Raw genomic sequence first — 24387 nt, forward strand, 5'->3', positions numbered from 1 at the left:
TTGGGGGCCAGATTTCTTGAATCTATAATCTAGCTAACAAACTGTATAATCTTGCACAAATCATATAATCTTTTTGTGCCTCAGTTCCCTCATCTGTAGGATGGGGATAATACTAGTACCTTCATCAAAGTGGTGTTGTGAAGACTGTATGAGTTCAGACATGTAAAGTACTTTAAATGGTACCTAGAAAATATCAATAGCGTTAAATTGCTATTAGTACCCATATTTTTAAAAGTCAGGTATATGTTCTACGGGAAAAGAAATTACAGCTGGAAGAAAAGATTTAAAAGCAATTACTTTTAACAATTGAAATAAAGGTCCCCAGCCTCAGATCTTAGTCTCTAATTTGATTTAAAGAACAAAATGCTTTCCAAGACAATGTCTCATTATGTAAAAGGAACAAATCTTCAGGACCCGAGGTTAAAGCTGGTGACCACAAAGCTTACTACCCCAAGCCTAATGCTAGATCAATATTCAGGTAATAAAACAGCCACATATCATTATTTTAGACTTTACGTTAGATCATTGAGTGACTGTAATTAGTCTTTTTAAAGCTGTGAAGATGTAGTTTATAGTTGGGCATCCAGACATACAGCAGATTTTTCCCATCAGACCTGACGTATACATAGTAGGTCTGATTGTTCTTCCCGATTAATTACCATTGCTATTTGGAGGACTCAATTTGAGTTTCTTGTGTTCTTTAATGTTTAAAAAATATCATTAATATTCCAGAAATTCACAGTAGGATCATTTTTTGTGGTAGAAGTAAACAAGGATTTTTAACTTGGGGGCTTTACTTTTATAATATTAACCAGACTATATTTAACATCTCTGTCCAAATAATCCACACATGTCATTAATTTATTCTACATTGAGAACACGTGGTATCAGTATGGTGGGTCTTTCCCTTTACTAGGCCCTGGGGATAGAGAGATGAATGAAACAGTTTGTCTGCTCTCAAGGATCTTGTCATTGACCGGGAGAGAAAAGTAAAGGAACAACCACCATCCCATATGACGATCGCTATGATCAAGGCCTTCATGGGGCCATCTCCATGCAGTTAGAGAAAGCGATCCAAAGGAAACACTAATGACAGAAGAGCATCTGGAGCTTTAAATGTGCCCAATACCTGCTATTTTACATTAGAAGTCATTCACTAGGGAGGCAGAAGTGAAGATAAAAGCAGACCGCATCCAAGATATAATTAAAGGTTCCTAAAATTTTCCAGTAAATAAATAAATACAATTACATTGGAGAACCTGCACAGGGAAGAACACTGAAGACCTTGGAATAGCACATCATTGAGTGTGATTTGAAAGTGCTCGCCACCCCTTCACTCTTGGTGCCACTTAAACCCCTTGTGCACATGGCCTTTCTCACTTCTGTCCTGTAAGCTGGCATTTCCACCGAAGCCCGGGGCTGTTCATTCCTGAAAAGCACCAGACTAGGGCCAGATGGCAACATGTGCCAAAGTGGCAGCAGGGTGTAGTGGGGCTTGTGCTTCCAGGAATTTAACAGATCAGGTTTCAGTTACTGGCCTGTACTTAGAAGCCAGGCGTGCTGTTTAACTCTTCTGGAGCAGGGTCTTTATCTTAAAACTCATCTTAAAATTCCCAAGAACGTTGTGAGTATTAAATTAGGTAATTTATGGCAAATGTCTAAATAAAAACTCAATAAGTGTTCTCTTTTTTTTAGGTATGAGTAGGTGCTCAAAAAATTCTACTTTCAGTAACTGAAAGTGAAGTGAGCTCTAGAAAGGATAGATATTGGGTTTGAGAAAAGGAAGCAGTTTTCGTGTTTGAGGGATAAGGAAGAAGTTGGTAGAGAAACTGTTTAAGAGTATTTTAAGAGTTAGGAGCAACTGGGTGCCTTTTTTCAAACTGCACGTGTCGTCTGCAACACCCTCTTCCTGTTTGGGAACTGCAGCCAGTGAAGCAATGTTGAAGGGAAAGCAGGTCGCGACCCGCGAGCAAAGCAGTTTAGAGCGTGTTTCCTAACTTAAGCATCTGGGTAGGAATCTGAGTGCTCCCACTCACTGGTTTCGTGACCCCTGGGCAATTTATGTCGCCTATCTCTGTCTCAGTTTTCTTATCTGTAAATTGGGCATGCCAATAGATACTTTATAAGGTGTGGATCCAATGCAGCAATCCGTGATAGAATTCAGCACAGTGTCTGGCACCTAAATCCTCAACACATGCTGTGTGTTGTTAAGAAATTGTCCACGTTTTCTGTTTCTTTAATAGCAATGCCCTGATTTCTTTCAATTAAACTCAGCAAATATTTACTGGACATCTAAAACATTCAAAGCACTGTGTGACTTACAAAGATCTCACTTTTAAGTACCTGATCTTAAGACAAGAGCTGGTATTATACAAATAACTATGATCCAAGGCAGACTAACAGGTCCTACAATAAAGATATACATGGAGTACATGAGGCAGAATCTTCAGTTCTGAACGGAAAGCATAGAGAATGTTTCAGGGAGAAAAAATGATGCAATCTCAGTCTTTATGAGGACAATTTTTATGGGAAACAAATGTGAAAATGTAATGTAAATTAGAGACTAGAACATGTCTTTTTGGGACATAAGTGTAATGGGAACATAGGCTGTTTGTGGGTTGGGAGAGTGGAGGGTAGGTATAGGGCAAAATTACACAGGAAAGGCAGATTGAGGCTGTAATATAAAAGGTCGTAAATGTCATTCTAGAAAACTTGCACTTGATTTTGTAATTAGCAGAGCACTATTGAAGGCATGATCAGATGTGAATTCTAGGAAAATTAGCGTGGAAGCATTGTAGAGGATAAAACAAATTGTGGAGAGAACAGAGGTAGAAAACCTAATACATTACATATGGTAGGGACAGCGTGAAAGAAATGAGAGGAGTGTTTCTTACATCACAACAGCACACGGAGAATTTTAGAACTAGATGGCAATGGAAGAAACCCCTCATTTCACTGATAACAAATGAGGCCCAGGAAGGTTAAATGACCTGCCCCAAATTCCAGGAGCTAGTGGAATAAATGAGGGGAGAAACTGGATTTTGCTGGTTCCGAGGCCAGCATTGATTTCCTCCAATCACACTGCCGTTTTAATTTATATCTATGCATGTCATATAAGCCACATCCATTGTATTCGTGAAAACTAGCTTAGATTTCTAGACTCTGAATAATGTTATAGACTCATTAAGTCATTAGGTCAGCTACTCTTAATGACATTATAAGTGTTAGTGTGCTTTTTATAATTTATATTTTTGAGTTTCATTGTAGTCAATCTAAATATGCTGCAATTAGGGTGAAGATACATACACCCCTATACCATATTATCAGTTATTATTATTGTCAATATTTAAAAGGAACATTTATCTGCATTAGCTACAAGGCAAAAAGTACTAAGGAACGTCATTAAAGGTTGCACTGTAGGAAATGGAAAATTCCATCATCACTGTGTGTTGACCTATGACAATCTGCTTACTGGCCACAAGCTTTAACAAATTACTTTGATCTGCTAATATTTCTTCCCGTTTGAATTTCATTTCAATATATTATATTAATGTTTTAAATGTTAAAAGAAAATGTTAAAAAAATTTATTTTTTTTAAAAAATGTTTTCACATTGTATGTGATTTGGGGATACTTATCAGGATTGGTTCCCAGCCTCCCATTTTAAATTTGTTATTAATATAAAAAATGTTCTTTTTCTCTAGATTATTGCTTGCATATGAGTGGTATGAATATACACAATTATATTCTTTGACTTCTTGTGATATTATTTATATCAAAACCAAGGTAATTGAACTTTGAAATTTCTTGTGCAAGTGTTGTTCTTGAAAAGTGAGGGTTTAAATCATCCTGTATCGATGACTTGCAGTTGTCCACCTACAGCCTTGGACTCTCTTTAGCTCCAGACCAGCATTTTACTCTCTTCTTGACAGCTACATTTTGATAACTAATAGGCATCTCAATTTTACTATTTCCAAAACAGAACTTTAGAGTCCTCTTACTCAAGCTTCTCCCCATCTTCCCCATCCCAGTAAATGACACCACCAGCCCAATTGCTCAAGCCCCAAATCCTTGAAATCAACCTTGATTGTTTTCTCTTCAACAACCAACCCATCAACCCTTCAACAAGTCCTGTCATTCTGTCTCCAAAATGACATCCGGAACCTGCCAACTTCTCTATATCCCCAGCACTACGCCCTGATAAAAGCTGCCATCATCCCTTGCCTGGATTACTGTCATTCCCATGAATCCACTAGCCTGTAAGCTCATGAGTACAGGGACTTTTCTCTATTTTGTTTACTGTCATATTCCTCACACTTAGAGCAGCGCCTAGCACACACTAGGTATTCAGTAAGCATTTCCCGAGTTTTGAAGAGCCTCCTAAATTTTCACCCTGCTTCTACTTTTCACCCACCACAATCACCCTCAACCCAGCTGCTAGAAAGATACTTGTAAAATATATTTTAAGTCTTATGACACCTCTTCTTAAACTCTCCAAAGTGTTTCCAAATGTACTTTGAATAAAATACTAACTCCTGCCATGACCTTCAATTCTCTGCAAAGTCTAGTCCCAAATCTACCTCTCCGACTTCATCTTATATCATTTCTCCCTTTTGACTATGCCTTTTATCTGGTTTTCCTATGGTTAGTTCATTCCTCCCCCTTTCAGTCTCTGTTTAAATGACGCCTACTTAGGTAGGTCTTCCTTGATCTAAGATAGCAATTCAGGCACTCAATTACCACAGCCCTCTATTTTATCTTCTTTATAGTATATGTTCTTTCTAATATAGTTTTTAAATTTATATCTACCTTCCTAAGCAAGAGTGAAATCTTCTTGAGAATAAGAACTTGGTTTTATCACAAGTGCATTCCCAGGACATAGAACAATGCCTGGCACTTGTAGGCTCTCAATAGATATTTGTTGAATGAATAAATCAATCAGCCATCAATATCATGTATGTTAACTGGCCCTTTGTCACTATGATCCCATCAATTCAAAAGGATCTCAGAGGACTCTGAATTCACCATGGCTGTGAAAAACGAAAAGAATGGAATTAACCTGTCTAACTCTAGGCTGAGAGCAAAATGAACTCTCCCAAATGAGAAGTAACGTTTGCCCTTATTATCAAAATGCTAAAAACAAGTAAGCTATCTGACCTAGATAAAATATCTGGTTCACTAAAATTATATCAACTTGAAAAAATATATCATACTGTAGACTTGTTTTTTTAAAAATTGGCATCAAAAAATCAATATTAACTGGCAAACGTAATCTTTTGAAACACATTTCTTTTGTTTGCCCTGTCCTCTCAAACTGTTATAATTTTCTCTGTAAAAATTGCTGTTATTTTTACTCACAAGTTGTTTAGCAGATGGTAATTATAAGAATCATTCTTTTCTTTTTGAAAACTATTTTCCTAATCTTCAGGTAATTTCCCTTCTCTGTATTGCTACATAAAAATAGCATGGTTCACACTTTTTTCTTGGCTACAACAAAACTAGAGAATAAAATTTCTAATGCCTGACTATATAGACCTTTTAAAATCTTTTTTAAAATCCCATTTTAACTGCAATCAAAAGATGTCTGTGGAATTTTATTGTGTATATGTCAATTCAATATCTATACCAAAATTATCATATATTGTCTGTTAAATTTCTTACATTCAAAAGAAAGTTCTGTTGTTGAGCATTTCAAGACGTGAAAGATACCTTTGAAGACAAATATATTAGAAGTAAACATTGTAATTTAATTCATTATACTGTCCAGTAGTAAAATACAGTATAGGAAAACAATGTATAAAATTACTTTTCCCTTAAATATTATAAATATTTTGTTCAAATCATTCTTTCTTAAAAACAAAATTGATATAAAAGATAAAGAACAAAAAATACTTTTTAAAAAAAATAGAGAAGCAAACATCAAAAAGAGAGAAAAATATGAGTCCTATTTTGAAAACAAATCATGGTCTTGAAACATGCTACTATAGAACTATAAAAAATATTAATACATAGAAAAATTGACAGTTTCAAGAAGGCTGATGGATGAAAGGACTAAAGTGCATAATATTAGTGAAGGAAATTATTTTCACTCATGTTAATTTATTATATATATATGCATATACGTTTGGAAGTCACTATGATGTATATTATTAGTGGAAATATAGAAATGAATAAGATTAGGCTCCTACCTTAAGGAGATTTTCATTTGGGAAGGAGTGCAAAGGCTGTAATCCATAGCAGATAACTATAATAAAGAGCGGTGTATAAAAATTTCCTAACAAGAAGTGCTGAGGAATTAATAATGAGAAAAATTACTCTCAAAAAGGATTACTGGGCCGGCCCGGTGGCTTAGCGGTTAAGTGCGCGCACTCTGCTACTGGCGGCCCGGGTTCGGATCCCGGGCGCTCACCGACGCACCGTTTCTCCGGCCATGCTGAGGCCGCCTCCTACATACAGCAACTAGAAGGATGTGCAGCTATGACATACAACTATCTACTGGGGCTTTGGGGGAAAAAAAAGGAGGAGGATTGGCAATAGACGTTAGCTCAGAGCCGGTCTTCCTCAGCAAAAAAAGAGGAGGATTAACACGGATGTAAGCTCAGGGCTGATCTCCCTTACAAAAAAAAAAAAGGATTACTAAGTGAGGCATTATGAAAAAGGTGACATTTGATGAGTGTCTTATTGTTAATAGTTATAACAACAACAACAGTACTAATAATAATACCAACATTTATAAACTAGTCTTCATTCCAGGTATTATTGAGTATTACTTGCAATATTTCACTTAACCCTTTCAACTGCCTGTGATGATGGGTACTACCAATGTACCTATTTCACAGAAAAGAAAACTGAGACTTAAGAACAAGATTTCCAAGGTCACCCTGGTGGTAGTGAGTGGAAGAGCAGATATTAGAACCTCCCAGGTGCCTTGAAAACCATGTGACCCCATCAGTTTTACTACAGTATGTAGAATTCTGAGTGTCCTTCCCCATTCACACACACATACACACAAACATACACTAGGAATAGTAATTTCATCCCATGGCTATATCTTCATTGGCACAGTCAAGCAGATTCTAAAATAATAATCCACAAAATTCAATGGTGAATAGTGTCTCTACTAAGGAAGATTTACTTAGTTTTCAGATTAGTCATATTGATAAAGTTCTGTTTGCCTTTCTGTAGAAGACATCAAACTCACTTTACTGAGGCATAAACATATAAAAATGAGATGATCAGATTTTATTTGGGTATATGTTAAAAGTCTCAGATCTAATTTCCATTTATAAAACATATGTAGAAGACCTAAAATATGAACTAAAGGAAAGCATCAAGGAAAAAGAAAAAAATGGTACATCATCAAATTTGGGTTAAAAATGAAATATTTAACATTCAAATTAATGGAGGAAAGCTTTTTCTGAATTTATGGAAACAATACTTTTAAGATAATGTCTATTTATGCTAAGTGATATATTTTTTTTTTTTTTGGTGAGGAAGATAGGCCCTGAGCTAACATCTGTTGCCAATCCTCCTCTTTTTGCTTGAGGAAGATTGTCCCTAAGCTAACATCTGTGCCAATCTTCCTCTAATTTTTTTATATATGGGATGCCACCACAGCATGGCTTGATAAGCAGTGTGTAGGTCTGCGCTCGGGATCCAAACTCTCGAACCCTGGGCCGTCAAAGTGGAGCAGACGAACTGAACCACTATGCCACCAGCCTGGCCCCTAAGTGACAGATATTTTTAACTACAGATTTGCAAATTAGATACTCTTAGTTAAATAGAACTTTAAGCTAAACAGTACCCACATTAACTGATACTACTTGTATTTCATTATCCTAAAACTCTATTCCCATTTTTGGAAATGAAACATAGAATAGTGGTTAAGAAATAAGAGTTTGAAGCTACAATTCGTGGGTTCAGAATCCACCTCTGCCACTTACTAGAGGAGACTGGGCTTATCCACCTGCAAAATGAGATAATAAGAGCACTTATCTTATGTCATAATAGAAAGTTTTAAGTTAAATAAGTTAAAATTAATTAATAAAATTAATTAAAATTTCTAAAACAGAAAACTGTCTGGCACGTAGTAAGTGCCATATGAGGTATTTGTTAAATTAAAACTAAAATATATTTAAGTGGATTTAAGTGGAAAATCTCAATCATGCACATGCACCATGAAGTGTTGATTTATTGGTCAAGACTGAAAGCTACTCTTCCTATATTACAGGAGAGAGGAGTGGTGAGGGGAAATGGTCAGATATTGGAGAGATCAAGTGATCATGGATTCTAAAAAGAGAAATATAAGTGTTTTGACATACTTTTTTCCTCTCTCTGTTGAAAAGCATCCATCTGAAAAACAGAAAGACAATGCCAGATTAATCTTCATACATTATTAATGTTTCCAACAAACATAATTCTCATTACAAAAAGACCTCCTGGGAATAAAAGGCATAATGCTGTCTTATAAATTTATTTATTTTTTAAACTGAACAACTAGAAATCATGGATGGTCAATAATCTTTATCAAAAACCTGCTCTGTTTGGTTAAACAAATATTTATCCTCCACAAGTAATAAAGCCTTAAACTGAACAATTTTTTCAGTGTTATATAAGTCTGTGTTTTCAGATTCTGAAAGGCCTATCATCAGGCAATGTATTCACAGTATTTTCTCTTTAGCTGAGAGCAAGTCTCTCACTCAGCTTATGATCCTTGATGGCCAAGCCCATGTCCTGTTCTCAATATTATAGTTAGCACCCACATACTACCTGGCATACTGTAGGTTGAATGAATGAGTAATTGAATCCATAACACAAAGTCTAGAATGTAAATTGTGTCTGATTTAGGTTTACCAGGCAAACTAGAGGACATCCAGTAAAATTAGAATTTCAGATAAACAAAAAATAATTTTTAGTATAAGTATCTCCCAAATATTGCATAGGACTTACTTACACTAAAAATTATCCGTTGCTTACCTGAAATTCTAATCTCACTGGGTGACTTGTATTTTCATTTGCTAAGTCTGGTAACTCTAGTCTAGTTATTAATACCAATTAATATTTATTCATTAATTCAATTAGTCATTTATCAACAAGTATTTATTGCTTCATTAAATTATTAAATGATGTACGGCATGTCTACCATGTGCCAGGAACAATTCTATGCCCTGGGGATTCAGCAATAAATAACATTAGCAGACTCTCACTTCACAGAGCTTGTATTTCAGTGGGAGGTGGGGGAAGATGAAAAATAAATAAGTATCAAATTGGCAAGGTAATTTCAGTTAATGATAAGTGCCATGAAGAAAATCAAGCAAGATGATAAGGATAGAGAGGGAAGGATGGATCAAGGGCTACCTTAGATAGAACATTTAGGAAATTATCATGAAATGGTGAGAAGAAGCCAGTCATTCAAAGAGCCAAAGGAGGAGCACAAAAGGAAGAAGGAAAAGGAAATGCAAAGAACCCTTGGTAGAAATAAATTTCACTATTACAGGAAAAGACTGAAGACCATGGGATTATATCCAACTAAAAAGCTCCTACACAGCAAAGGGAATCATCAACAAAATGAAAAGGCAACCTATCATATGGGAGAAAATATTTGCAAATCATATATCTGATAAGGGGTTAATATCCAAAATATAGAAAGAATTCATAAAACTCAATAGCAAAAAAAAAAAAAAAGAAAAACAATCTGATTAAAAAATGGGCAGAGAATCTGAATAGACATTTTTCCAAAAAGGACACACAGATGGCCAACAGGTACATGAAAAGTGCTCAGTATCACTAATCATCAGGGAAATGCAAATCAAAACCACAATGAGATGTCACGTCACACCTGTGAGAATGGCTGTTATCAAAAATACTGCAAATAACAAGTGTTGGCAAGGATGTGGCAAAAAGGGAACCACTGTGCGCTGTTGGTGGGAATGTAAATCATGCAGCCACTATGAAAAACATTATGGAGTGTCCTCAAAAAATTAAAAACAGAACTACTCTATGCTGGAGCAATTCCACTTCAGGGTATCCACCCAAAGCAAACTAAAACACCAACTGGAAAAGATATATGCATCCCCATGTTCACTGCAGCGTTATTTATAATAGCCAAGACATGGAAGCAACCTAAGTGTCCATCGATGGATGAATGGATAAACAAAATGTGGTATACACATATAATGGAATGTTATTTAGCCATAAATAAGAAGAAAGTCTTGCCATTTGTGACAACATGGATGGACCTTGAAGGCATTATGCTAAGTAAAATAAGTTAGACAGAGAAAGACAAATACTTTATGATCTCACTTATATGTAAAATCTAAAACAACAACAAAAAACAGAACTCATAGATACAGAGAACGGTTTGGTGGTTGCCAGAGGTGGGGGGTGGGGAGGTGGGTGAAGTGGGTGAAGGAAGTCAAAAGGTACAAACTTCCAGTTATAAGATAAATAATTGCTGGGATGTAATGTACAGCATGAAGACTATAGCTAACAATAATATATTGTATATTTGAAAGTTGCTAACAGAGTAAATCTTAAAAGTTCTCAGCACAAGAAAAAAATTTCCAACTGTGTAGTGATGGATGTCAAGTAAACTTATTGTGATGATCATTTTGCAATATATATAAATAGTGAATCATTATGTTTTAGATCTGAAACTAATATAATATGTCAATTATATCTCAATTAAAAAAAAAGACTGAAGACCATTTGAACTGTAGTGGACAGGGGGCTGGGGAGTGGTATAAATGTGATACAAGAAGATGTAAGGAACCAAAGCAAGAGCCAGATCATGCAGAAACTTGCATTCTGTGGTGTAAATTTGGATTTTATTCAAGTAGAATGGGAGCCGCTGAAGTGGTTGAGATAGGGACTGCTATGATCTAAACATTTTAAAAGAGCCCTTGGGATGCTGGGTGGAAAATGGATGGGTGGGTGGGGAGGGTAAGAGTGGAGAATACCAGTTAGGCGGTAATTCAAGAGTAACGGTGAGGGATGACGTGGGCTCACGGCAGGCTGGTGACAGAGGTGGATGAACTGGAGATATATTTTGAAGACAGAAGTACTTATGAATGATTTTAAGTCTGAGATCAGAGAGGAGTGGTGAGAGACAGGCAAAAATACACTTTCCTACTTCAAGATGTACTGATTCTGTGTATGACCTGCATATAAGAATAAATTATCTTCTATGTCCTTCATTCTCAGTTGCCTATATTGGCATCATCGGTGGTTAGCCTGTACTTCCTTGAACTCACAGATGTCTTCAAACCTGTGCACTCTGGATTCAGCTGCTATGACCGGAGTCTTAGCATGCCGTACATTGAACCCACCCAGGAGGCAATCCCATTCCTCATGTTGCTTAGCTTGGCTTTTGCTGGACCTGCAATTACAGTAAGTGCCCCCAAACTGTGTTTGTCAGTCCCAGAAAACTAAGAATGACCACATTTGTGTAATAAATAGGTTAAAGTGAACTCTAAGTCTTAGACTGGAAATAGCCTGTCTTTGAGATATTTTGACAGTATCATGTGGGAATACTTAATAGTTTAAAATGACTGGCATTGAAAGTTACGATTATATGATAGCAAAATGATGGGTCTCTAACGTTCACTTTGATAAATCATTCTGAAAGAAGGTTTGTAACTGCCTAATTCTCCTTGATTGGCTACTATGACACTTCTGATACACTTCCTAATTAATGTATTTTTCATGTGTTTATTTGGTATCTGAAGTCTGGAAGACTAGAGGAAAAAAGCAGTTATATAGCTGACAGACTTGCTTCTCAAAAGTACACGGTGGGGCCGGCCCCGTGGCTTAGCGGTTAAGTGCGTGCGCTCCGCGGCTGGCGGCCCGGCTTCAGATCTCGGGCACACACCGACGCACCACTTCTCCAGCCATGCTGAGGCCGCGTCCCACATACAGCAACTAGAAGGCTGTGCAACTATGACATACAACTATCTACTGGGGCTTTGGGGGAAAAAAATAAATAACTAAAAATTAAAAATAAAAGTACATGTGATTATCACTTACAGTGTCATTTTTTACTAGGTTAGCATTTTTTTCTTGATTATGAGCACTGAGCACCAGCAACTCTAAAGTAAAGAAGACACAGCTCACATTCCTGGCACACACAGAATAAAATACCTTAGATTCAGAACAGGTATTTACATTTCAAAATGTGTAATGTGAAGAAATGCCCTAACCTACCGGAATTGAATTTAAAACATAGTTGTTTTTAGTTTCCTAACAGACACATTGTGAATAACACACTTTTAGTTAATTCATTAATAAATAAGACTGGCCAAGCCTTTCCATCATCTCTTCTGCCCCCAGAATCCTACCTAGGGACAAGAAACATGTTTCAAGGTTAATAATATTTATTTCTACCAGTAGGAACTCTTTGATTTTATCATGCTCATGAATGTCAGAGGAAGTGGTTATTAAATTAAAAGCTGTATTTGAATGGAGTTTTTACAAGATTCCCTAATGAATTGGCCTATTCTGGTTCAGTACATCTAAACTCTATACTTATATATAGCTATGGATTGGTTTTTTAAAAAATTTACCCCATATTAAGTAATCACAGCATGCTGTTTACACTATAAATAAATAATCTAAAATATTCTCAGAAAATAAAATTGGAACTTAATTTTCCATTGAGCTTTATTATACTTAAAAGGTCTCAAAAAGCTTTGTAAATTAATGAGTTATTTGAACTCCAGTAACTCCAGGGTGATTGGAAATATGAATGATGTACTTGGAAATAGCTGGGACTCAGACTAATAAAACATATTTACAGTGCAATATTGCTCAGAATAATAGCGTTTTCCTATCATTTCTCTAAAGACTTATAAAAAAATTCATATCATCCAGTCATTTGACAAGAGTGGAAAGAATATATGCTTCTAAATCTATTACACCAGAAAGCATTTCTCCTAGTTGGGGTGTAATGCATAAATTTATTATAATTGATATATTTGAAATAAAATAAATGAAATACTGTACAAATGTTCATGACTGTGCTGAAAAGACTGTGTTGATATTTATTCATTTAAATAACTTGCTTTTTATATATCCAGAAGTCTTTCTTCTCTAGGGTATTTTATTAAGTTGCTAGGAAAGCAAGTCTAATTGTGGCACTCCCTGCCAGCATCATTTATCTCACATTGATCCCTTTGCTGACGCTGTTACATGTCCTGGGGACAATGACCTTGGCCTCCTACTGTGTTCCTGCTTCTCTGACTCTCTCATTTCCCGTAACAAATTCTCAATATGCAATTTCAGGATGCTTTCTGGGGGATTCTGGGTCGACGCTTTCTGTCTTGAGCCCTGAGAAATGAAAGAACAAATCTGCCATGGCTGCCTTCCACCACATGGACCTGGGGATCCCAGTGCCAATTCCTTCTACAAAGGCCTTACTGAATTCCTAGGTCTCCCCAGGTCCTCCATAGCAGCTGCATGCCTCTTAATGGAATGAGAGGCAAACTAGGGAAATATTTATACCTCAGGGTCCCCAATTTCCCCCATATCACTTAAAGCTCCAGGACACTCCAGGATGTCAGTGATTCTCTTCTCCACACTGGTTTCATAGGTTTTAGGTAAACAACTCAATGGTAAAACAAATCTTCACTTTGCTGACATCAAATACTATTTTTCACACTTTTCTCTCCAAACATACATCATACTTCTTCTAGATTTCTCTGGAATTTCATTTTTCCCTCTATTTTTTTTTTTTTTTTTTGTGAGGAGATCAGCCCTGTGCTAACATCCGCCAATCCTCCTCTTTTTTTGCTGAGGAAGACGGCCCTGGGCTAACATCTGTGCCCATCTTCCTCCACTTTATATGGGACGCCGCCACAGCATGGCTTGCCAAGCAGTGCGTCGGTGCGCGCCCGGGATCCGAACCAGCGAACCCCGGGCCGCCGCAGCGGAGCGCGCACTTAACCGCTTGCGCCACCGGGCCGGCCCCTTCCCTCTATTTTTAAGGCCTTCCCCCAAAACATGCATTTTCTCAACATTGGTCCTATAGTGTCTGTAGTCATCTTGTTCTAGAACCATAATTCTGTCTCTGATCTCAATATGTACATTACTACTTAACCCCTTACCCCCCTTTCTTGAAAGTGAAAATAACAAATAGACCCTAATCCCTGACTTTCAAGGATGCCTTTTTCTTCTTATCTTTAAGGTGGCACAAACCTCTTCCAAACAGAGTGGTGGGGAAAGGTAGAGAGGCAAGGGAAGTCCTTCATTTGGAAATGGCTTTTAAAGCCCACTTATATGAGGAGAGGCACTTCCTGTTTTGACCCATTTACATGGAGAAAAGACAAATCAAAACAAAAGACTTGCTGTCAGCAATATTCTTTAAAATGACATTTATATGAGCAAAAGGAAGATCAACTGATTTTTTATACGGCATTTAAATAAAAATCATCTAGTGTTTGTTTCTCAGAGGTTTTTTTTTTATGTATGAGAGATATTCTAAAAATAACTTGTCTTCATGATGTTGTAGAGAAACTGTGAAAATTCCTTTCATGTCTGTGAAATGCATATTCTTATTTATCTGAAATTGTCCTTAAATTAGAAAATTTCACCCTTAATATTCAATTTTCATTTACTTTAGAGTGATAATGAAACAAGCATTTTGTTTAGTCCTTTGGAGATTATCTCTCAGGGAAAACAACACAGAATACATGGGTTTATCATAAATCTTCATGAAATCTACATGGACTTTCTCTTCCCTGGAAATAAAATTTTATTCCATATTATTAAAGGATAAGTATATCTAATTTTACAGGAGAATTCTGTCAGAATTTGATTATGGTTCCTAGAAGGTCACCTTAGCTTTAGGAGACTATACATACAGTAGTCTCCGCTTATCTGTGAGGGGGATAGGTTCCAAGATCCCCAGTGGATGCCTGATACCATGGATAGCACGAACTCTATACCGAACCTGATACAAGTTGGCTACTAAGAGACTAATGGATGGGTAGCATATACAGTATGGATACTCTGGACAAAGGGATGCTTTATAGCCCCGACAGGACAGAGCAGATGGCGTGCGATTTCATCACGCTACTCAGAACGGCGTGCCATTTAAACTTATAAATTGTTTGTTTCTGGAATTTTCTACTTAATATTTTCCTACTGAGGTTGACTGAGTAACTGAAACCACAGAAAGTGAAACCGTGGATAAGGAAAGACTACTGTACAATCGCAACGTAGAATATCAAATGTGTTAGGGTTTTCAAAAGACATAAGTTGAAAATTTGAACACTGAAGATACTATAATGAATATTACACTGTTTTTGTTGTTTTATTTATTATTTTCACAAGACAGCCTTTTTGGATTGTAAGCTTTCCCTATGGTGGCTGTTCTGAGGGCAGTGCCCATATAATAATAAGCAGTATATTTCCTCACTACATCTCCCCTGAAGCAGAGTCACTTTGGAAACTCTTCCCAAAACCTGTCCACGATGTTTGATATGCCGAAAAATTATATTGCTTCTCTTCAGGCCTGGGTACATCATAAACAGAGTACTGTGAAGAGGTACTTGTCGTAAACTGTTTTCTATTTACAAATGACAACAGCAACAAATAATTTTATCGTCAAAAGTTAATCCCTTTAACCATATTGCAACACAACAGCATGCCATTCAGGATGAAGAAACAAGCAGGAGCGTCTGGAAATACATTAGGAAGCATCTCCCCTTCCCCTGAGGAGAATTCTATCTTTAAATCAAATTGAATCATTTTGCAAATTCATGCAATGACATATAGATCAAGGTTAAACGAATAGAAGTGTGAAGAGAAAATTGACATGCTCCTTAGAGAAAAGGACAGTTGCTTGATGTCAAGATACTGACAAGAAGCCTCTATTCATATTAAATAATCAAGCCAAATAGCGTGAAAGCACTCTCTTGACATATGAGCTTTGAGCATATTAAACAACTAAAATAAAACTGAAATCTCAAGGTCATTGGAGATAATGACTGTTGTGTTGTGTGATGACACATTTCTCTAATGGCACTGTACAAATAAATTCCTGTATAATTTAGCATTCACGGACAAGATGTGAATCTTTGCATATATAATTGAAAAGAAAGAAACAAAATTATTCATAGGGTTGCTATTGAAGGAGTGAAGATGAAATCCATCTCTTTTAGCCATACAACAATGCATTTCAGAAATGAATGGTTAATTTTCTTGAAATGATGATTTTGAGATAGCCATTATATTATGCCATGTGCCTGGTGTATCATGTCACTTCTATCTACGAAGAATATAGAACCTATTGTTCCCATGTCTAACGTAAAGTGAGGATGTAGGATATTTTTCAAGAAATATAAATAATTAACTCACTGTTCAAGGATTTGAAAAAAATTCCTTTTTTTCTATACAGTTGATCTTAAAAGAGTTTACCGTGTATGCCACGTGATTTTCACACATGAATGCTTACTGGTAGAGTTTCATTAAGAAAATCATTTTTATGCAAATTAAGATTCTTTATAATTGTGCACACACCATATTACCTACAGAACTAAATGTAGCAGATCGAATATTCGAAGCAGAAGGCCGTAGGCTTACTGTCATCAGTTTCAAAGAAACCTGTAACATTAAATACTTCATAAAATAAATGTTAAGCTAGTATTGAGAACTGGGAAGTTCCCCTGGAAAATCTGTTTCAGCCTGTAATCATTGTTATAGTCTTTAAAGCAACATGATCGCTTGTATCTAAGGGACATATGTCTACTTTTCTCAGCTCCACATGTTTATACAAATCAATTCTAATTTCTCAATAACCTCTTAGGTACGGTAATCCCAAATATTTAAATTTTTTCACATAAGTAAAACTGATAATTTCAAATCTTGCTTCTCTTATACAGAATAAATAACAGCCTGAACACCCAGGGTGATTAGCCAACGAGAATCCCACAGTGAAGGTAACAAACACCAACTCCACAGGGCCAGGCACTGTGCTAGATATGAGGATAAAAGGTAAAAAAGAAATGAGTCATCGCTCAGAGGGTTCTAGTCTAGTGAGAGATAATCAAATGAATAGTTAAAGTGCACTTTAATCAAGCTATGCTAGCGGGAAGGAAAAGGTACTAAGGAAACCACATAGAAGTGCACATAATTTAATTTAGGGTGCAGTAAGGGATTTCAAAGACAAGTTCCTGAAGGAAATGATGCCTAAATATATCAAGTTCCTTTACCCACGTCCTATGTCCTAGGATCCTACAGCAAGTTCCTTATCTTAAGGTGGTCCTTCTGATACTACAGTATGGTTCCCCGTCCAGTGTAAACACAGTTTCTAAATATCTATACCTAGGAAATACTACCTAATATGAATGGATAACTCTTCAGAAATTATTTTAGCCACATCAATGATTCCATTTCAATTGTCCCAGAGTGTTTTCAACCAGAAGTTACTGCTCACCTAGATTCTCTTGTAATCTGTGTTCTCCAGTCAGATAGTTACTAGCCATATGTGGCTATTTCATCTAAAATCTAGAGTGATTTAAATTTTAAATAATTAATTAAATACAGTGAAATGAAAATAAAAATTCAGCTCCTCAACCGCAGTAGGTAAATTTCAAGAGCTCAATAGCCACTTGTGGGTAGTGGCAACCGTATTGGACAGTGCAGAAAATATTTCCATCATAGACATTTTTATTGGACAGCTCTGCTTTGGACAGCACCTTTCCACCTTCATGCATGCTTTCCATAGATTGATCCTTCTGCTCAATCCCAAACTGGTTTATTGAAATAATCTGCTAATAAAATATTCCTAATCCTAACTCTGGTACTTATTTTGTCCTCCCCTCAAGCATCTTTTCTTCGTGGTTTTAGTGATGAAATGCCAAGACTCTAAAAGTTAGGGCAGAATCAGTCACCATGCGATTAATCAATTAGGCATCACTGGGTGTTGTCAGGCAAAGGGCCAAAGTCTGGTTTGCTGCAACCACATTAAGATGCCAGGATGCTCTCACACCCTTAACCAGTACGTAGGAGCACAGAAGATCCAACCAATGCTCCTTATAGTGCCCTGATTGCTTACTTCGCAGCGCTCCCTCAAATACTCAAGAGAAATTGCTCACATCTCTAAAGCTTTTGAGAAAAATACAACTTTACCTTGCTGAATTGATTATGTGTTAAGATATAATTTATAATTCCTTTGTACCCACTGAGTCCATTCTAAACATGCTCTTATCTTTGCAGATTATGGTAGGGGAAGGAATTCTCTACTGTTGTCTGTCCAAAAGAAGAAATGGGGTTGGATTGGAGCCCAACATTAATGCTGGAGGCTGCAACTTCAACTCTTTCCTTAGAAGAGCTGTCAGATTCGTTGGTGGGTGTGGGGAATCACAAAGAAAGGAAATGTTTTTTTCAAATAGAAATGTTGTATTTAATTACAGATATTAAGTCTTTAAAGCTATAATTTAGTTGTATAATTTTAGGTACAGGATGAGTTTTACATTATACAAAAAACTGCTAAAACACTAAAATTTGGGCTTTGTATCTGAAATGTGTTATTTACAGTTATAGTCCTTGTTTTCAGAGCTAACATGTCATGCATTTCAGTATATTTTTGTCTTAGCTGTGGTTGAAGCATAATTTACTTTAAAATGGTTTCACTGAATCTGTGTTCGTCTTTTAAAGTAGAGAATAAATGTCAGAAGGCCAGTATGAATCGATAACTCTTCAGAAATTAGTTTAGCACATCAATGATTCCATTTCAATTCTCCTGGAGTGTTTTCAGCCAGAAGTTACTGCACATGGAAATGTCACTGTAGAGTACTACATCATGGCTACTTTTCCTTGGTTATATCCTCTAACTTGACCTCCCATTTTTCATGAAATGTATAGAAAATCCATGGACCTGGCTAACCAGCATCTGAATCAAACCAGTATCTAAACCTTCATCTCTTTTAATTAGCATGGGACCATCTTAATATCGTTCAAGTCACAGGCCTTTTTTTTTTAACTGAGTTGAGAAGTCAAATCACGGTACATCACACCATGTTTGACATTCGTTCCAAATAAGTCAGTAAAAAGTTATTTTTCTTGTAACCTCTCAGCTCAAAGGAATAAGTAGTTTCATTTAATACCAAGTAGATAATTAAATACAACCATCTTCCCACTAGAGGAAAAATCTGGTCTAAATCATGCCCTAGACTCTGCTCTACTAGGCAAGGCACATGGAGATGGTAAGATAAGAACAGGCTGCCTAGCAAGGTCACACTCTGAGGCAAGGTAGTAAAAGGTCAGGACATACAGCTGATCTCAGAGAAAAGTTTTCCTAGTGCAACAAAATGCTGTGGACAAGGGGGCACATACCTCTCTGAAATACCTTATGCTGGGAGGATAGTCCCTCCTACCCTAGAAAACAGTGTCCCAGAGTCAGCAACTCCATCCTCCGTAGGTCTGAAGATTCTAGAGAATTCTCCAAAGGTAAAAATGGGTGGGTTTCCCCACTTATCCATAGTCCTCTCCAAGACCTTGCATGTTGCTAGGAATTAGAATGTAGAAATAAAGCTCCTGTGTCATGAATGGCAGGTGAGTGGGTGGAGAAGGAGTTGGGAGAGTGATGGTTAGACAACGATGAGCAGAGAAGGAAAAGGCAAAATACGGTAACATGCAGGCCAGCAAACTTGGTTTGGAGGAGTCCACTGAAAAATTATCCAAGGGCTTCTCACAATGATTTCTATGAGCAAATCATGAATCAGAATTCAGGCTGTGAAGTGAGAGTGAATCAAGGGTGTCAAGACAACATAGAGGAAGCAGGTGAGTTCCAGATCATGTGTATCTGAGCAGAGAGCTAGACTCCCAAGGATAAGGCCAGGCAAGGGACTTGAAGCAGAAATGGAGTGAGCATGCATCAGGGTTTGTGAGTTTATGGTTTAAGACTGGCCCCAGGAGACAAAAGAGAGATAGATTTTTGAAATGGAGATATAAGAACATTATCTCTGAATTCCAAACATGCTGGAAGGCTGCCACAGCCTTGTACTTTGGATGTGATTGTTGTTTCCACGATGGGGTCCACTTGCCCTCTTCTCTGTTTTAATTAGCATTCCTGGTATGACTACAGCTTGTAGGGAGTTCGAACTGATTCTATAGTGTTTGGCGACTATGCTGGAGTTAGGAACCATTGGGAAGAGAGAGCCCTGGCAGCTCAAACATTCTAAGCAATTTAAAATCATTTTGAATTTTGCTTTATTCCTCGTATTTAATCCTTCTCAAATCACACAGTTGGTCACCTTAACATGTTCCACATGTCTGCCAAGTGATCTATAGTTAATAATATTAAGAATTGGCCCGATTTAACCAAACTGATAAAAATACCTCAAATTACTACTTTGGAGATACTCATTGACCTTATTTTGGCCTTAAGAATCTGTTTAGAAGTTTGGGACTTTTCTATACTATATTCTCAAAATAGACACAGAGAAAATGATCAGAGCACATTTAAAGATTGTCATGTTAATGTGAAATAAACAAGGTTGATGATGACACAACATCAGCATTAAGCACTAACTTGGTAACAATTTCTTTCCTTTACTTATAGGTGTTCATGTTTTTGGACTATGCTCTACAGCTCTCATTACAGATATAATACAGCTGTCCACAGGATATCAGGCACCGTACTTTCTGACTGTGTGCAAGCCAAACTACACCTCTCTGAATGTGTCTTGCAAAGAAAACTCCTACATTGTAGAAGATATTTGCTCAGGATCTGACCTTACAGTTATCAACAGTGGCAGGTTAGAAAATGAGATTTAAAAACATTCCATGTCAGTGTTGTCATTGTTCATTAATGGCTTGGGGTATCATCTTAGGCATACATTTTTCAGTCACAATGATTTTGGTTTTATTTTTCTTTTCAATTCAATAATCTCTTTAGTGATTATACCATAGAAACCCATTGGTTTCCAAACCCTTCTCTCTATCTCCAAATTTCACCTTCACATTCTTGTCACTCATCTTCATATCACCAAACTCCATTCATGTTTTGTGATCTACCTTATTCTCATTATGGTTTCAGGTTACCACAATTGGTTTATTTTAGGATATTTATGGTCAGTCATGGCTTACAGTCAATATCTGTATTATATTGACTTAACCAAAAGACTAAATATCTACAATATTTACATCTCCACTATATGTTTTATCAAAAAAATCATATGAGTTTTCCTTTTAGTAGAGTTTTAAAAGGGATAACACCTGGGATTGAATATGACTTCTTTGAATAAACCCAGAACTGTATAGCTTCTAACCTTGGATTTTAGAAAATAAGGGACAGAAAAACTCGAGGAACTACCAATGCATTAAATTTTTTTCAATCAATAAAGTAAAAAATAAACTTGTATGGTAAAAGATAATATTTTAGAAGCTCAAAAAATAAATTACAGAAGGATAAAGGGCAATAAATAATTGTTATAAGAATTCTTTTTGTCATTCAATGAGTTCCTAAAGATTGATATGAGTCAAAAATAAGTTAATAGGCACATTTGAAGAATCAGAGCCTGATATTATGTAATTAGATACATTCAAGTGCTCACGGTCCATTCAATAATTTTGAACCTACATTGAAGACCTATGTCCTCTATTCTTTCTGAATCCTGTACATTATCTTGTCTGTGTTGAATGGCAGCCCTTTTTATTGGATACAAAACAATTAGGAGGACATTATTCTAACTAAATTTTATTTTTTCCAATTTTTTTATGCACTAAAAGAAATCTCTATTCTTCTTCTTTTGTCGTCCTTTTCAGTGTCTCTCCTGCTGTCTTGTGTTCCACCTTTCCCCCTTTTCTCCTTAGATTATTTAACTAAATAAGATGCTCTGTGATTCTTGAGATAATTATTTTAAAGGGGAAAATACAGAGAAACATTTTGTTAAAATTAGAGTTTCTTGTGCTTTCTAGAGTGTAAAAGACACATTTAGACCCACTGCTGTGAGAAAATAATTTTGTCTTTTAAATTTTTATATAAATGAAACCATGTGTTTAGGATCATAGAAAAAATTTAAACACTTTAAAATCTTAGGTTTTATGAACTTTTACTTTAAACTGACATAATTCTAATACTGAAGAATAATTATAATGCTTTCCAATCCATTTCTACTTTCAACCATCGTTCCAATGGTGTAATGAAGTGATCTCTTACAAAGCTAGCACTTTACATTGGAAAGTGCATCACTACTATCCTTTAATACTAACGGTGATTAGCAGTATTTATTTTATCAGATTTTTCTCCGGAAAACTAAACAGAAATTAAAATTATTGCCTATTGCCTTGTGGCTTTTAAGTTGAACATTTTAACCACACAGTGTTCTTGAGATGATTGTTAGCAGTGTATCTGAACTAGAAGGCATAATTGGACTGTCTTCCTTTGTCAGAAAGTCATTCCCTTCTCAACATGCGACCCTCGCCGCCTTTGCAGCTGTATATGTTTCGGTAAGTAACTGGGTCTTTTTCATCAAGCTGTGTCCTACAGAAAATCAAGAAGATGAGTGTTGTCTCCAAGTGACTGATTAGATTATATAGCCATGTAGTAACAGAACAGAAAATTTTCACAGAGCAGTCCTTGAATACAATGGCATCGAAAGCAGAAATTGGATGCTACTATAAACAATATTATAGTAAAATAATTTTTCTACACACTTACAAGAATATTTATTTAGCCTGGTATCCCTTTAATGTAATATTTTACTTCATGGGAGGATATTGTGAATTATGTGAATGTTATAAATTCTAAAACTAAAAGAATCGCATTAAGTACACACATACAATTTATTTGCAGTATTTATATAACAACAGTGACTTCTAAGTCAATGTAAATTTGATAAATGCTATACAGTGAATTGTCATTTTATCTGATTAATACAACAGCCCATGAGGTGTTATGTGAGAAAAATGGACTGAAATTATGTGACAAGTAACGTGGAGACTAAACGACTATCTGGCTAATTCTACTTCTTCAATTTTTTTTCAAACTTTCATGTAATTACATGAGAGATCTGTTATTTATTTGATGAATTTTGTCATGTATTTCCTTTCTTTGCAGGTATAGAACATAGTCATAGCAGGGGGCATGGAACAGTAAAATTGATGTTGAGTGTATCAGCTAGACTTTTGAGTTTAACTTTTTATTTGATTATAATTTAAAAATAAAATGACATTTCTAACATACTTACCCTATTTCTTTCATGTTTAAGATGTACTTCAATTCCACATTAACGGATTCCTCTAAGCTTCTGAAACCTCTCTTGGTCTTCACATTTATCATCTGTGGAATCATCTGTGGACTAACACGTATAACTCAGTACAAGAACCACCCAGTTGATGTCTATTGTGGCTTTTTAATAGGAGGAGGAATTGCTTTGTACTTGGTAAATAATTTATTATTATTATTTGATAAAACACATTTTAAAATGGAAAATATGCATAGAATATTTTGCACCATAATAATTTACTTGAAATAGGTTTTATATTCATGAGAAAATCTCTGGCTGTGTCTCCATTCTAAGGCAAGATACATATCCCACTTTCAGTAAAATAACGTATTAAACTCTTATCATGGGCCAGAAACTGTGATTTTAGAAGGATTATTGCATTTTATCTTTACGCTACCCCCCTAGAAAAAGAGTCAGGGACTATTATTATCAGTATAATTTTACAGATGAGGAAAGTGAATAGTATTAGTGAAATGCAGTTAGTGAAAGTGAAGATTTAGTAGAAGATTATATAACTCACCCAACAACACAAAGGGGACACCTGGCTATAACTATGATCCAACTAATACTGAGTTCTTTAGCACTGCTCTATTTTCCAGCCTGACCTTCCTCCAAGGGAAATATCCTCGGCATAAGGAAACTGAGATTGTCCATTTCACTCATCCATTTTACATTTATTCAATATCTGATCTGTGCCAGATACTATACTGAGCATCAGAGCAGTGAGAAATAAGATATATTCTTGAGGAGTTTACAGTATAAAGACTAATAATAGTATAAATGGTTACAATATGTTAAATGATATAAGAGGGTGAGAACAAACTGCTTTGGGAATAGCACACCGCCTAAGGAAGTTAGAGAAGCCTTCATAGAAGTGGTGTGGTTTTTTTGAAAATGAGCCTTTCTTAGGGTAAGGAAAGGAGAAAGAGCATACAAGGAGAAGAAACTGCCCATGCAAAAAGATGGACATGTGAGAGAGTAAGTATTAAGTGGAGGGTGAGGGGACAGGAGGAATGAGAGATAATGGCCGTGTTTCTAGCTTGGAAGATTGGGCAGATGGTGACAACATTAGCAGATGAGGTAAATGACAGAGGAAGCAGATTGGTGGAGGGAAAGTGGGTTGATGAGCTCAATTTAAGGATCACTATGCAGCTGAATAG

At 36.2% G+C, this 24387-nt stretch overlaps 1 protein-coding gene across 1 annotated transcript in view; it reads left to right on the plus strand.

Moving 5' to 3' along the window:
• The window catches only part of PLPPR4 (phospholipid phosphatase related 4), a 44079-nt gene that overhangs the window by 13713 nt on the left and 5979 nt on the right, over window positions 1-24387 (plus strand). Inside the window, exons 2-6 of the mRNA XM_058538611.1 lie at window positions 11202-11387; window positions 18213-18342; window positions 20560-20755; window positions 22391-22448; window positions 23210-23383. Of these exons, the coding sequence (XP_058394594.1) occupies window positions 11202-11387; window positions 18213-18342; window positions 20560-20755; window positions 22391-22448; window positions 23210-23383 (744 nt within the window). The remainder of the gene's footprint in view (window positions 1-11201; window positions 11388-18212; window positions 18343-20559; window positions 20756-22390; window positions 22449-23209; window positions 23384-24387) is intronic.

The sequence above is a fragment of the Diceros bicornis genome, chromosome 4 (genome assembly GCF_020826845.1).
Source record: "Diceros bicornis minor isolate mBicDic1 chromosome 4, mDicBic1.mat.cur, whole genome shotgun sequence".
In the NCBI taxonomy this organism is placed as follows: domain Eukaryota; kingdom Metazoa; phylum Chordata; class Mammalia; order Perissodactyla; family Rhinocerotidae; genus Diceros; species Diceros bicornis.